This window comes from Ricinus communis, chromosome 7 (genome assembly GCF_019578655.1).
Source record: "Ricinus communis isolate WT05 ecotype wild-type chromosome 7, ASM1957865v1, whole genome shotgun sequence".
Taxonomy (NCBI): domain Eukaryota; kingdom Viridiplantae; phylum Streptophyta; class Magnoliopsida; order Malpighiales; family Euphorbiaceae; genus Ricinus; species Ricinus communis.
This window is the reverse complement of record NC_063262.1, coordinates 12,499,443-12,515,864: the sequence shown is the minus strand read 5'-3', so window position 1 is coordinate 12,515,864 and position 16,422 is coordinate 12,499,443. Positions and strand designations below refer to the sequence as shown.

Here is a 16,422-nt window from a genome sequence, read left to right as displayed (position 1 = left end):
AATAACTTTCATAATTGAGTTTTTCGTAATTCCTTCAATATCTAGATCCTTAAAATGGGTCCTGACAGTCTAGTGTCCATGGCTCTTGATGAACAATAATATGGCTTAGTAAAAAGTAACAGTAGAGTTCATCGCAAATTAATAAATAAAGTTTTTTCAAAAAAAAAAACAAAAGCAAAGAACAAAGTAATAAATGCATCAAAAATAAAAAGAAAAAGAAAAAGAAGAAAAGAGCAAATTTAGATGTGGGAACAAATTTTTATTATTGAAGAAAGAGACACTGAAAATGGAGAGAAAAAAATTGAGCGTATTCTGCAAATTTTATGCTTAAAAGAGAGTATTTTTGCAAGCTGAATATTTTGAAGTTAAAAATATTATTGTTGTTGTAAAAAATGGTATTTTTGTAAAGTATCCTTTTAATATTGCTAACTTTAATTTATAATATATGGATTCTTATATCATGCACCCCAGACCATGGAGCTATGTGGTCCGGTCTAAGTACACACGATAATGTCTGATGCATATTTTTAAAAAAAATAATTTATGTTCATTAAAATTTGTATTGAATGTTCATTAACTTATATTGATTAAATATGTACCGAATGTTATCGTTTGTTAACTAAATTTTATTGAAAAAATATATGTACCACACAGTATGAATATTTGTAGTATATCTTTAGTTTGACATTTTCTTACTAATTATAAGGATGATTTACATTATGTCCATATTTCATATGTCTATTTGAATCAGTCAATAAATATGGTGTTCATTAATAATAATAACGACTAACAAACTAATTAATATAATACATAATCATTATATACACTATAAGCTTCATTAATAGATTTCACAAACAGTTTCAAGTAAGTAAAAGAATAATTTTAAGAATCAATTATTAAAAAAATAAAAATAATAAACATTATACCGACATTATATCAACATTAAACATACATATAATGAACATTAAAATAAAAGTGATAAATATTATAATGATATTATATGTAATGTACGGATGTTAAGCTAAAGAATAGAAGAGAAAAAAAAACACAAAAGAATTATAGTGGTTCGGATGTTAACTGACCCTAAGTTCACTTTCTTATTTCCAATTGAAATTCACCTGGCATAATCTTACTCTATAAAGAATTTTATAAGCTTACTCTAACTTAATTTTTAGCTTACACCAAATCTCATAAAATTTTATTTAAGGCTCATATGCAACCTTACAAGAGCCTTGCAACTTATGCTAACTCTTAAACCCAACTCAAGTGTTTAGGCTCACTCAAACCCTAACAAAAGTAAAAAAATACTTTTTCAATAACTAAAAGTAATGAAATAATATAAGAAAATTGATTACAAAGATAAGAAATTGAATAGCAAATGTTTGGCTTAAATTATGTTGTTAATACTATAAATAGCCGTTAAAGAGGGTATTTACAGTCTTAAACCTCCAAAGAGTTGTAACTCATATATCATAGATTGTACTTAGCACACTAGTTTTAGTTTGTGTATTAAATATATTGTGAAAGTGTAGTCATTAACATTATAAGCAAATCATGCTCCAGATTGCAGTATTGCGATCCTAAAGCCTTAATCGCAAATGTGAATGGTCCTGAAACCTTTATCGCAAGTTAAATTTAGAAATTGATAAGGCAAAGTAAGAGGTAACTTTTGAAAAAAGAAGAACACAAAAGGGAAGTGACATTTCATATAAAAGAAGCAAAAAAGAAAAGGAAAAAGGACACGTCTCAAAAGAAAAAGATTACAAGAATAAAAAGGGCATATACTATAAAGCTAGCTTCTTTCTAGAGGAGTGAGAGGAGTGATAGAATATTGGAAATAAGACTTTGAGAAAACACTCTATTATTGTACTCTCCTATATATATTTAAAAAAATTTCTAGTGTATTAAACAATGTATTTATTTTCTTTATATCAACAATAAATGGATCATTAGTTTTATAAGTAACTTTTATAACATAATATATATAAAAGTATGAAGAGAGAGTGACAAATAAATTTACCTGAAGTATCTTATGATTAGTGTTATTAAGATTGGTCGATTTGGTCTTTTACTAATTTAATATACTTTATAATAAAAACAATTAATAGTAGTAGTATAAGGATAAAATTTGTATAAAAACAAGACTCCAAAAGACAGTTAGAACTTTTTAATAATTTTCTATAAGATTTATTCCTAAAGTATTAATTATTAATAATTAAAAATAATTATTACAACAGCAAATAATAAAAAGTTATAATTTATAATAAAATAATAAACTAATTGAATTAAATATGATTCATGTGATTTTACTAGTGCTTTACTAATTATCTTGTGAATTGAATTAATTTTAATTATTATTTTAAAAATTTAGATGAACTAATCTAATTTAACAAATATACTATTATATAATATTAGAAGTTTTTATGATTCTAAATTTAATAATTATTTTATTTTTTATTATATAAATAAAAATAAATCCTATTATTAAAATTTATACACATAAATAAAAAAACTAGTATTTATAATATATTTATTTATGTTTTATCCAAATAATTAAATTTATTTGTTTACTTTTAGTTTTGATTATTTATACCTTGTTTTAATCTTTTTCTATGTCTATAATCGTATTGCTTATTATAAATATTTATATTGATGTGTATATAAATTAAAATAAAAAAAAACTTCTTCATATGTATATATATTTTTTTATAAAGGTATAATGTTTCCTTAATATTTGTTTTTACTTTTATTAAATAGCCATAATGTTATATGCAATTTATATTTACTTGAATTATTATATATAAATAAAATTATGCTACTATTAATACGTATAAGTATATATAATTTTTTAATTATACAATGATTTTAATTTTAAAATAAAATAAAATATTAGTAAAATATTAATTAATTAATTATTTTTTAATTAAATTATGAGTTTATCAGACACTTTTGGGCTTATGTTTTTTTCCTAATAAAAAGATGTACTTTTGGGCTTATGTCTTTTTTCCTAACAAAAATATATACTCTTGGCCTTTGTAATTGTAAAGAATGGAAAGCCCATTGGAGCATGTTCAAAAGGAAAACAGAAAAAGAAAATCAATAAAAGAAAAGAAAAAAATGTGGTCAGTCGCCCCAGGTATATCTCTGTTCCCTCTCTTTCGTCTCCTCTTGTTGTATCGGCCGATAACTTAACTTCCAGTCCGATGCGTAGCGGAATGACATTTTCCCGTTACTTTAGAGCAGTTGTAACATTTCATATCAAATTCGTGATGATTTCATATTGCTTTCTCTCGTAAAGGGTGCATGCTGTCTTCAGTACAACAGGCTTCTCTGTTCCTAAGGTGTAGACATTTCTCGCAGCATGTAATGTCAAGTAGGGACCACTGTCATAGAAGCATCCGGGCATGTATATGTTGTTCTAACAGTTTTGAGAAGGACCCAAATCTGCCTTCTATTCAGCAACTAACTGATGCACGAATTATTTACAGTGTTGCTCCAGCTATGGGTCATAACCAGGTAATTATGTTATTTATTATGTATTTGAGAAGCTCTTTTGTCCATAAAGGTAACTTTTGGTTCCATGAATTGGGGAGTGTTGATTTTAGTTTAGCTTGAGGACATTAAGATGCTTAAATTCTGGCTTTTCTGCAGTAAGAATGTTGATCCTTGATTACTTTTTCTTTTTCTCCTTTGAAGAGATATAGGCATCTTATAGCATATCGCTAAAGCAGAGGCAATATCCTCTGAAATACAATGCCAAGGTTGAGGTGGGGCCTCCTCAACTAAGATTTATTCCTCACTCAAACTAATTGCCCAATTAGCAGCTGAAGTTGCCGATTTATTACTAATCATAGATAATATGGTGGGGGGATAATCCATAAAATATTGGTTACTTCTTAACTGTTGAAAGTTTGCTATTTCTTCTGTATCCAGTGACAATTTTAGAACTCTATGAAATATCGGGACAAGGACATCCCAACTCCAAGCACTAAAAGTGTTTAGCGGTCTTATTGAGAGTCAAAATTAATGAACAAAAGTAGTTATATGCTAAATGAAATGAGAACATTTTATGAGAAACTTATAGTTGTTGCTTTTGATTCAAATTTTATGCATTTTTATTGGTTTATAAGATTATTTTGTAGGATGAAATGCAGAAATTGAAATGGAGATTGATTTTTTTTTTCTTTTAAATAAAAGCGATACATTTTTAGGATTAAAAGGACTGAATATATACAAAATAATTGCCTTTTAGACATTGACTCATGGAATTTGGTGTCAACTAGGGGATAGGACTAATAGAGCATGTTTTAAAAGGTTCAAGGACTTGATTTAAAAATAAAAAACGAACTTTCAGGACTTAATTGTCAAAATCGGGATATTCTTAGGACTTAATGGTTGGGAGCTCAGGAATAGGCTTTTTGGAAAGCCAACCAGAAGGGTTTGATGAAGCTTTCCCTTGAAACTGATGTCAGAATTTTTTTGACTCTTTAGTCTTGTCATTATTCTCTTACATAATTAACTTAAAATTTGGCCAGCTTTTAGTAGAGAGCTGAATGCGAGATGTTGAAAAAGGTTTAGGTGTATAATTTAATTTTATGGTAATAAATAAGCTATTTCAAATGATGTGATTTCAGAACATATCTACATTAGGACATTTTACTATGCGGGCAGTTATTATAATTGCATGTCCCTTTCAATTATCGGAATGTGGTGGAGGACTAACTATCGAGATAAATGGGATGGATTATTGAATGACTTCATAATTTACTCATGCATGTCTTAGATCTGTGCTCTCTAATCCTCTTACCATAGTGTCTTCTTATTCCTCTCTTTCTACTAGGAGTCACATCCAGAATCTCATCTTAGAGTTCCTGCAATTGTGACTGCCCTTGAAAAAATGGAACTCAGTGCAAAGGTATTTGGAATGACATTTATTTCCTACTTATTTCCTTTTATCTAAGTAACCTGGTTGTATCTAATTATTAGCTGTTATGGTTTTCATATTTTTAGTTTTGAGTTTGTTGAATTTTTATTTGTAAACTGTGTTGCAGCCTCTAGCTATGTACGTTTGTTTCCTTTGTCTGTAAAACACCAGATGATTGGGGGGACGGTGCTTTTCTTCCCTCATTATAGGTTTTTGCACATGTTTAGGCATGCTTATCTTTCATCCTCATTCCCCCTTAATTTTTTCTTGCATTCCCTCTTTAAAGAATTCCTACAGATGGTTGCTGTCAAAACTGAGAAGTTCACCGCATTTTGCTTCTCTTTTCTTGCATCTTGGTGGGGGGTTTAAGGGGGATTGTTGGACCAAGTTGATGGTGGTCCATAGGCCTGGTTCGGGTCCTTGTAAGTTGGCGGCTAAATGTTTTGCTCTGCCTGGGTAGTCAAGTTGGCTTGCCTTGTTGCAAGGCTAAGTTAGCTATAAGCTTAGGACTATGGCCTGTAGCAGAATCATCAAATGCCAAGACAGAGGCTGTTCACTAGTGCAAGTTTATCTTGCAGATATATAAATGGCTCTTTTTAGTCCAATAATTCTTTAGTTCATTTTTGGACTCTGATTCCATTCTTTAATTGTGGCTTTATTAATTTTTTTTTGAAGGCCCCGTTTTAAAATAAAAAGTCACTTTCAACTCTCTGGTGTTTGGTCAACTTGCTATTTTTAGAGAGGAGTGTTTAATATTTTCATCGTACAAAGGAACGCTTGTGGAAACTAAAATTATGAGCATATCTGTGGATGTTTTAACTTTAGTCATGTACCAGGGTAGAGCTAAGATATACTTGAAACTGGAGGAAGGACTCAGCTTGGAAAATGTATTTACCGCCTGTCTTTTTGTTAAAAAATTACCAACTTATACTTGACTCAGGTATAGAACTTTCCATCATATTAGGAATCTTAAGAAACTTGATAGTTCTAATGAGGATTTATGCACATATAATTTTCCATTTTGCACTTCCTCAAAATCCATATTCTAGCTCCTTTGTGTAAATATGACTGATAAACAAACCATGTCTATGTTGAAAAGCGTGATATATATTCTTATGACAAAATATTGTGCAGGTTTGTGTATTCAGAATGAAATGATTCCTTATTTACATTGATTAATCATATATATATGTATTTCAGTTTCGTGGTCCAGAAATCATTGAACTTCAACATTTCAAGCCTGCTTCTGCGATTGACATTGCAAGTGTCCATGCCAAAGCTTATGTTGCTGGGCTTGAGAAGGTGGCATTACCTTGACCTAATATTCTATTTCTCTCCTTTTCCATATATTGTGTTGGGTTAGGTAATTTGCAAATTTACTACGGCAGGTAATTTTTTGACACGATCCGATTAAACGATACATGGTTAAATGGGTTTGGGTTTGGGATAAACAAGTTCAAGTCATAAACAGGTCAGCATAGCAAAAAACTATATATATATATATATATATATGTATGTATAATTTTGTCACTTACAAAGGTCTATTTGTGCCTTAAAATAATTATTTGAATTTGAGTGATTTTATATTTAAAAAACATATCTTTTGGAATTTAAATAATTAATTGCTTACTATTTAATAAACGTATCTGTAATTCAGTTTGATGTTTTGGCACGCTTAATTAAATGTGTCGTGTTCAGGTTACATGTCTTGACACACATGACATGAATTGCCAACTCTAAAATTCACAAAACTACAAGAACATATAAGTGCAAGAATTAGAGCTCATCGATACCCCCCTCCCATCATCTCTTTTTTTTCACTTATTTGTAGGATCAAAATTTCCAAAATCATTTCAATGATGGAATTAGTTGATGTAGAGGGTGAATGGTTGGTGGTAACTCATCATAAAACAGGGGTTGGTTCTGGGTCTCACATGCACATATGTTTGATAGATTTTATGAAAGTTGACAAAGCATATTATATTGATTTTATACTGGAAAATTGCAGGCAAAGGTTCTACCGTCACCCTTCTAGCTAAAGGTTCTATAATCTAGTTCCAGGTTTTACATTGGCACCCTTCTAGCTAAAGATTCTATGTTCTAGTTCCAGGTTTTACATTGGCAACCTTCTAACTAAAGGTTCTATGTTCTAGTTCCAGGTTTTACATGATTCTGAATTTTTTAAACTAGAGATTTCTTTTACTTGTTGATCTATTTGTCGAACTTTTTCAAAACTGAGTTTGACCAAGAACAATTTTAACATTAATCTGTAGAGTGGCAACTAGTTTCTATTTTCTTAGATTCCATTGACTTGTCTTGACTCTTTGAAATCGTTAGTTTCAATTACTGTAAATTAGTCATAGGAATGATTTAGGAAATAATTAAAGGTTGTATCATAGTTGGTAATTTATGAACTAATGTATGAGAAATTCAATCCTGTGTTGTATATTCATATTTTCTACATTCCTGTAGTAATATATTTACACTACAAGGATGAATAGAAAAATTATCTTTTCCCACAAAATCTCTTCAAATCTTCATAATATCAAAGCCGACAGTTTGGCAAAAATAATTTTTATGACACCAACAAAAAATCAGAAACAAAAATAGGCACCTTCATGAATCACTAAGCAAGCCCAATTGACACAAGGTTTCCAGTGAAAGTTTGCTATTGCAAAACCATTCCAGTGCAGGGACAACAGATGTGAGATGATCCAGTGAGAAGTGCAATCATCTAAAGGAAGTCCAGTGAATTAAAAGCGTTCTTCTGTTCATCGCCACCATCAACAATGAGTCCAATGAGGTTATGTTTGGCATTGTCTCTATATAGGCTAAACTTGATAATGGCATGAAGAAAGAAAGCAAAAAAGAAAAGGAAATCATTGTGTTTCTGTTTTAGTAGGATGACAGCGAAGGAAAGGAAAACTCCAATATACTTTAGAAGGTATTATTTCTTATTTAGTTCTTCTTTTTAAGAAATAATAAAAATAATGTGTGAAGAAAAGAAACCCAGTACTATTGAAGGAAACAAGGTGGTAGGACTTGATAATCCATTTCTTTAAAATTACTCCAATTTAAATTAGATGGAAATTGGAGCAAATTATCTTTTCGTATTCTTGCTTATTCCTTATTCCATATTCAGTCTTTATGACTGACAAATTGTATTACTAGAGACAAAAAGAAACTAACTGTCTCTGATTCATCGCTTGTACACTGGAAAAAGGAGAATTATCTAGAAAAAGGAGAATAATCTAGTTATCTCATGGTTGATTTATGCTATGCAGCCAGAAATTCCTCTCAGTTATCTTTTTGGTACAACCCGACAGATTTGGAACTCTGCTGCTTATATTTATTCAGAGTGATGCCCAAGCTTATGAGTTAAGGAAAAAGGTTCATGAGATGAAGCAACGAGAGGTGACAGTGGCTCAGTATTTCTCTGAACTAAGTGCACTAGGGCAAGAGCTTGATTATTATCAAGACTTTTAGGCAGAACGCTCAGCCAATTCAATTAGATTTCAGAGATTGATTGAAAAAGAACGAGTCTGACCTTTTGACTGGTTTAAATGCGGAATATGATCAATTCAGAATTCGAGTTTTAGGCAGAGAACTTCTTCCTTAAGAAAACTCATAGCTATGTTCATCAAGAAGAAAACCGGCGCAGTGTGATGCTTCCTACACCTCCTTTAGACAAAATTGATATGGTGGCTAGTTTCCTCTCTTCAAAAGAATGATAAGCGCACAATTGAAAAACGATGGTCTGAATTGTGACTATTTAAGAAAACAAGAAATATCAAGGACATTTGTTAGAAACTTCATAGATACTCAAAAAAAGGTTGAGGTGGTAAGAAAGTGGGATCTGCTAAATGTCATGCCATGTGTCTGATATTCTGAAAGCTAAAATACCTACTAGTGGACTATCTAACGATGAGGTACAAACTCTGTAGCTCCTTATTAATAAGTTTGATTTCTCCCCTAACACGGTTGGTTCCTCTTCATCTTGTTCAGGCTGAACAGGTGTATCAAATAACTTTTTTCTTGCTATTCTTCCTAAAACACGAAATAACATCTGTATTATAGATTCTGGTGCAATTCATCATACAATTGGAAGACTAAGAATTTTATATCCTATCATTCTTGCTCAGGACTAGATAAAGTCCGTATAGCTAAACAGTCTTTTTCTTCTATCACTGGGAAAGGTTTAGTAACGTGTAGTCCTAGTATTCCTTACCTGTCACTCTTCATATGCCTTGTTTTCCATATAATCTTCTTTATGTAAGTGCTATTACAAGAGATATGATAAGCGGTCTTTTTCTTCTATCACTAGGAAAGGTTTAGTCACCTGTAGTCCTAATATTCCTTGACCTTCACTCTTCGTGTGCCTTGTTTTCCTCATATTCTTCTTTATGTAAGTGCTATTACAAGAGATTTGAATTGTAGATTGAATTTTGTCCTTTTTATTATATTCTTTAGGAGTTCACACAGAGAGAGTGATTGGCTTTGGTAGAGTGCAAGATGGAGAAAATCTACTTGAAGTTGTTCCCAGTACCTCTAATAGTTGTGCTTTATTTAGTTCTTCACAATTAGTGGAACAATCAATACTTCAGTGGCATAGGAGGTTGTACACCCTTCCTTTTTCACTTTAGGAAAATTAGATCCAGACTTATTTCAGCACTGTAATTGGAATCTTTAGTTTGTGATGCTTGTGAATTTCTCAAGCATAATAGAACTTGGTATGCTCTATTAATAAAAGAGTTTTGCTTCTTTCTTTATGGCAATACATTTGGATGCATTGGTCCTAGTCCAATGGTATCTTTATGTGGTTTTTGATGGTTTGTTACTTTGACCGATTGTTACAGTAGGATGATTTAGGTATATTTATTAGGGGTGAGCAAACAACCGAACTGACCAAAAAACCGATCAAAACTGGACAAAAAAATTGTTTAACCGAACCGAACCAATTGGTTCTGTTTTAATTTTTAATAGGTTCATTTTTTGTTTTAATTCAAAAAAACTGATGGCTAGTCGAATTGCAGATTATATGTTTCTATTAATATATTTATAATGTATAAAATAAATAACTTTTAAAATTCTTACCAGTTAACAGAAAAAATCAATGAACCAAATCCATCTTATTTCTTTCTTCTCTTTATATATATATATATATGTGTGTGTGTGTGTGTGTGTGTGTGTGTGTGTGTGTGTGTGTGTGTTTATGTATATATATTCTTTTAAATATTTCAGGTAAGCGGAAAACCGTTGTTAACATACTAACCATGCTCACCCCTTACTGCATGAAAAAATTTAAAGTTTTCTAATGTTTTCAACCTTTTCATGATATGATCTCAATTCATTTAATGCTACACTTAAAGAGTTAAGAGTTGATAATGGTACTGAATATATGGAAACTATTTTTCATGCTTATTTAGATGAACATAGGATTACTTATTAGACTAGTTATGTTAATATGGCTGCTTAAAATGGCGTGTTTGCAGTATTTAATCGGTTCGAATTGTAACTTATCTTTCTCACTCACATCCTAATATAGCTTATGTTGTATGTGTGGTTAGTCAATTTATGCATGAACCTAAAACCATACATTTAGATTTAGTCTCGGATCCTAAGGTACTTGAAGTCTTTGTTGGGAAAGGGTTTGTTATTTTTAATAATGAACACTTAAATATAGTGGCCTATATAGATGCTAATGACTGCATTGGATTTACTGATGACAGAAAATCTATATTAGGGTATTGTACGTGGGTTGGTGGAAACCTAGTTACATGGAGAAGTAAAACTAAAGTGTGGTTGCAAAATCAAGTGCATAATCAAAATATAGAGCTACAGCACAGGGTTTACGTGAACTTCTCTGGCTTAAGAAATGGATACAAGGTTGCACCTTCTTGTAGAAAAGCCATTGTCTCTATACTGTCACAAAAGGGCAGCCATTAGCATTCCTGCATTCCAGTTCAACTTGACTGACAAAGAATATTGAGATTGATGACATTTCATTAAGGAAAAGTTGATTAATCAAATCACGAGCCTTCACTATGTTACTTTGGAAGGGCTTATCGAGCAAAACAATTCATTCTTTTGTATACAAGATGGATATGAGGGATATACATGCACCATCTAGAGAGGGAGTGTTGAAAGCTGTAAACTAGTCAGCAATAAATTAGGAAGTAATCAAAGATTGTATCAGTCTAATGAGGAAACAGTAATTTAGGAACTAATGTGGCAGAAATTTATATCTTTATTGTATATTCCTGCAGTAATATGAATATTCTACCAGGATGAACTGAGAAGACTCTTCAATTCTTCAGTTTAAATAATGGCGAGGAGAAAACTGAATTTGAATGCATAATTCCAGCTCCTATGAAGTTCTTTCTTACGTAGCAGGGCAGTACGTTTGTAAAGGATGATCTTGTACCCTGGTCTTTAGTTCTATCTTTGAGGAAAAATCTGATTCTGAATTCTTCTTTGTAGGCTATGGATCAAGCTTCACAAGAAGGCATTATTTTCATTGATGGTACGGGGCCAACCTATGCCACTGCCACTGTAAGCGCTTCACTTTGGGGGTTTCTGCATTTTTTTCTTTAGCCTGTGGTATATATCGTGATAAAGTCTTTCATTCACCATATAAGATGCTATCTTTTATTTCACGCAGAAAAATATATATTGCATGATAAAAGTAAAAAGGTCTGAAAATAATTAAGTTATAAAAGTATTTATTTTTCTTTCTGATGTTGATAACAATGACTGTCTATATGTTAATGTGCAGGTCACCATATACGATAGTTAAAACCAGGATGCATGCCTAATTTGGTGCTTGACTATAAAAGCTGAGCTTTATGTTTTAGATTCTACTCATGGATATATTAATAATGCAGACATTCCAGGAGTCACTTATGGCAGCTGGAGCAGGACTAGCCTTGGTTGATTCAGTGGTAATGTTACAATCTGGGATATTAGTCTCTTTATGATATCTTTTATGTTTACCTACAATGAAAGTATTCCATCTTACGAGATGATTTTTTTTGGTGTTCACCTTGAAGTAGATTGATATTAAAGCTGATTTCTACTTATTTATACTACCAAACCAGATAGTGAAAATATTCTCTGGAATATGATAAGCGAGAATCTTTTATTATTTTTCAGGTTGCAGCATCAAACAACAGCCAGAATCCACCTACAGGATTTGCTCTTATAAGACCTCCAGGGCACCATGCTATTCCAAAAGGGCCTATGGGCTTCTGTGTTTTTGGTAATGTGGCCATTGCTGCGCGCCATGCCCAGCGTGTGCATGGATTGAAGAGAGTTTTCATCATTGATTTTGATGTTCACCATGGAAATGGAACCAATGATGCATTTTATGATGATCCAGATATATTCTTCTTGTCAACTCACCAAGTAAGAGATGCTTTTTATGCAGCTCGATATAATGTTATCATATGTGCAATTATGTGTTTGACCAATTGATCCCTCTTACATTTTCATGGAAATATTGAAATCCAAGTATTTGGAATTGATTTTTTTTTTTTTCTGTTAAAAATTTATTCAGTAAAATTCCAGGTTTCTGAGAAGAGGGAGAATGAAATTGTTGAAACTAAATCATAAATTGTTCAGTTGATATTTTTAACTCCTAAATTTATAAACCTAATTTCCTTTCCTGACTTTTCCAACTAAAGGAAATAATTTTTGTCAAAATAATTCTGTAAAATCTAACCTTCATTTTGTATTCCTTTCTCCAAATGTGACCTTACTGGCTCTTTCCTTGTCTTACAATTCTGATGTCTTGAATAAAACTGACTTGCATAAACTTTGATAATAGCTCAACTGGGAAAGTTAGACTAGCTAGACTACAGAAATCAGATATTTAACCATATGTGCGGGTGTGTCTTTGGAGCCATGGAAAATAAAGCCATTGCAAATACCATCTGCCAGCTTGGCTATGTTATTTTCTATTGGAGGAAGATGAGTGTTTTCTGTTTAACCAAGGCCAGCATTTTATAACTATCTTATAGTAATTAGACAGCATTAGATGCCTTATGGCCTCAGATGCAAATATCTTTGCATTTTTTGGGAATATAAGAAGTTTCCTAGTGTACATTACCAAGTATGAAATTTTGTCTGCGCATGGTTCTTGGGTGTGTAGATTGCTTCATGTGTGCATTGTTTTTGACTTCTATAATTTTTCAACTGTACATCCAAGAAAATTTAGTGTAAAAAGTAAATGAAACCATGCTGTCTTCAGCCGATTATAATTTGTAATCCATTAGTTATTTTTGAAGGATAACGTTCAAATCAACTCCTAGCTTGGATGACTAGATTTTTCTTTCCAAATTCTTGTTCTGTTAAATTTATGTGGTTCCTTTTCCAAGGTTTACAACTTTAGAGTACTTCGTTTAAGTTCTCTTGTATTTTATTATTAGAAATAAAATAGGTGAATATTTCTGTACATCACCTATTATAGAACACAAAGAAATTTGGAGCGTTTTGTCGCTTGAAAATGTCATTTGCCCTGAAAACTAAGTTTTCTACTGTTATGCCTAGGTGTATATGAAAGAAGCATAATGCAAAATTTCTCAATAAACAATTCGCTTCGTGTTTTTGGCACAGGATGGAAGCTACCCAGGTACTGGTAAAATTGACGAGGTAGGCCAAGGTGATGGTGAGGGTACGACACTTAATCTGCCTCTACCAGGGGGCTCGGGTGACGTAGCCATGAGGACTGTGTTTGATGAGGTCATTGTGCCATGTGCCCAAAGGTTCAAGCCAGATATAATTCTCGTTTCAGCTGGGTGAGTTGCCGCCCTTTTACATGCACCAGAAATTTGTGCTTAAAAAGAAAGAAGCTTTCTAACAGATATACCTGTCTTTTCCATGATTGTCTACTGTTCTCAGAAAAGACAATGTGTAGCATCATACATAAGTGATTGAGTGATATTCTAGAACTGCTAAAATCATCACAGTGATTCATTGCAATTTAAATTTTACAGCATGCTTATGAAGAATGTTCGTGCATCATTTTATTAGTAGTCTATCAAATTGTAAACTGTATCTCTTAGTTAAATTGACTATATGGAAAATAATTCAATGCCCTACAATGACACACAGCTTTCGTCCTTCTCTATAACCCCAAATAAATATATTTTTATTTATTTTCCCAGCTACGACGGTCATGTTCTGGATCCGCTGGCCAGTCTGCAATTTACAACTGGAACATTTTACATGCTGGCATCTAATATTACACAACTGGCTAAAGATATGTGCGGAGGCCGTTGCATATTTTTCTTGGAGGGAGGTTACAACCTTGATTCTCTTTCATATTCAGTGGCAGATTCTTTTCGTGCTTTCCTTGGGGAGACAAGCTTGGCATCTGAGTTCGATAACCCTGCCATCTTATACGAAGAACCATTAACAAGGGTGAAGCAAGCAATTCAGAAAGTTAGACATATACATTCCCTGTAAATTATTCTTATCATCATATGCATAGTATTCTAAACAGGATCCAAGCATTTGTATAGTTTTATACTTTTAAATAATCCTATATATAGGCCACAATTATATTCAAATTCCTACCTTAATTTATACCAACTCTTGCCTAGCTGATGTGGCATATAATCAAAAGAGCTACATCAAAATATTAAAGACAGTCTTATAAAAACATTGGGATGATTAGTAATTTTTATGCCATTGCATAACGTAAAATATTTATATAAAACCGTAGTTAAATATTCTTGGTCATGCATTGTTTGCTTGTTGGTTAAATGCTATGCTATGCTATGTTATGTTTATAGTATGTCACTCTTAATTTAGTCATGTTATCTATACTTAGTAGGGACAATCTCAATCTTTGACCGGTGAATCCTTCAATTTTGGACTCGCCGAAAGATCTCTGAGTTGATAAATAGAAAGATTAAAATTGTTGGATGGTTTATAATGCAAAGAGTGAAAAGTAAAGTAGAATGCTTGAAGATAGAGGAATCGAAATGTTTAATGAGCTAAAGTTCAAAGACTTGGCTGTAATTTTGCCACTTAATAAAAAAAGTATGAATAGCAAGTAAAACTTCATAGATCTTTTAACCGACCATAGTACATTTAAATGCCATAGCCGACAACCAAATTATGAAAGAAGATTTGTGTCTTATTGCACTTGTATGTTAGAAACTTAATATAATAATCCCACCATAATGGTGGTGCCTTTTATTATTGTTATTGTTATTTTCCAAATCAATGGGAGACTAGACACTATAATAGCTCTCAGTATTATGAAATTGTTATATACTCTTTATATTTTTTTTTGTCATCCATTCAATAAAACACTACAGTTGGTAGAGATACACAATTTAAATAATAAAAAATTATGATAGTGGAAATTGCACCAATGTTGTAAGTACTCTCTTTATTAGTAGATTGGGCTGCCTACCATACCACACCCACGTCTATATAAGCTTCAATAGCTTAATGATTGTGGTGAGGTTAAGATGTAGCAAACAATTATTTTCTTTTCTATTGTTAAATATCATGATGATGTGTTGTCCGATACAGTACTTATGCATGCTAATGATATTTTGCTTGAAAAACCATGACAATTTGATAGAAGGAGATGCATGATGGGTACCTCAATAGATATTCATTCACTAAGGATGGAAGAAAGACTATACTTGCACCACTTTCAGCAAAAGAAGTGTATAAAGACCAATGCAAAATGGAAAAAATAAGAGTAGAGGCCGAAAAGAAAGAGATGGAAAATAAAAAGAGTGCTTTAGAGTGTGAAAATAAAAAGAGTGTTTTAGAGAGTGAAAATAAAAAGATTGATGCCGTAGAGGAGTTATAATTCTCTATTTAAGTCGATGAAGATTTTAAAAGTATGATGAATGAAAATGGTGAAAAAGATAATAATTTACAACTTTTAAGTGAAATCCAAGATAAAGAGCTCATTGTTGAGGATGAAGAAAAAGTTTAATTGGTGAAGAACGAAGATGTTTTTCTTTATGTTATTGAGTCAATTGAATATGTTGAGTTTATTGGCATTGAAAGTATTATTTATTCTAAAGTTCATGTAATAACTTTTGTGAAAGATTTGCAGGTTGATAATGAGTTAGTATTCTTCTTGGAGATTATATGTTTGCTTCTTTCATAATATTCGGGGAAGATTCGAGGATGAATCTTTTCAAAGAAAGAAGGAATGGTATGAACCAAACTAGTACAATGAATCCTACTCCAACAAGGAGTCTTGATGATGCAAATCCTACTAGCTCAAGAAATCCTAATCAAATAAGGAGTCTTGACTCAACTAGGAATCCTAATCCTGCAAGAAGTCCTAATGATATTAAGAGTTCAAGCAACGAAAGGAATCCTAATTCAACTAGGATTCTTAGTTCGATTCAAATTATAAGTTAATGAGCTTATCCAAGACATATGGGCTAAGGATACATCAAGACTTGAAGAATTGGATTTAAGTTCAAAGTTTATTAATATAATTCAGCTTATTGAGTTTG

The 16,422-nt window shown here is 31.8% G+C and overlaps 1 protein-coding gene across 1 annotated transcript; it reads left to right on the top strand.

Moving 5' to 3' along the window:
• The first annotated feature begins 3,016 nt into the window (after positions 1 to 3,016).
• LOC8281210 (histone deacetylase 14, chloroplastic) lies at positions 3,017 to 14,493 on the top strand. Its single transcript, XM_002516255.3, has 9 exons — positions 3,017 to 3,136; positions 3,299 to 3,516; positions 4,841 to 4,915; positions 6,125 to 6,226; positions 11,405 to 11,476; positions 11,809 to 11,865; positions 12,077 to 12,328; positions 13,538 to 13,719; positions 14,089 to 14,493. The coding sequence occupies exons 1-9, from the start codon at positions 3,049 to 3,051 to the stop codon at positions 14,387 to 14,389; spliced, it is 1,347 nt and encodes a 448-aa protein (XP_002516301.2). The 5' UTR covers positions 3,017 to 3,048; the 3' UTR covers positions 14,390 to 14,493.
• Positions 14,494 to 16,422: the final 1,929 nt, after the last annotated feature.

Excerpts from the sequence above, each read along its gene's own strand:
- LOC8281210 (XM_002516255.3), top strand. The coding sequence starts at position 3,049 with ATGGAAAGCCCATTGGAGCATGTTCAAAAGGAAAACAGAAAAAGAAAA. Across the intron at positions 4,916-6,124 it reads AAATGGAACTCAGTGCAAAG|TTTCGTGGTCCAGAAATCAT; the intron begins GTATTTGGAATG and ends TATGTATTTCAG. Across the intron at positions 11,477-11,808 it reads CAACCTATGCCACTGCCACT|ACATTCCAGGAGTCACTTAT; the intron begins GTAAGCGCTTCA and ends TTAATAATGCAG.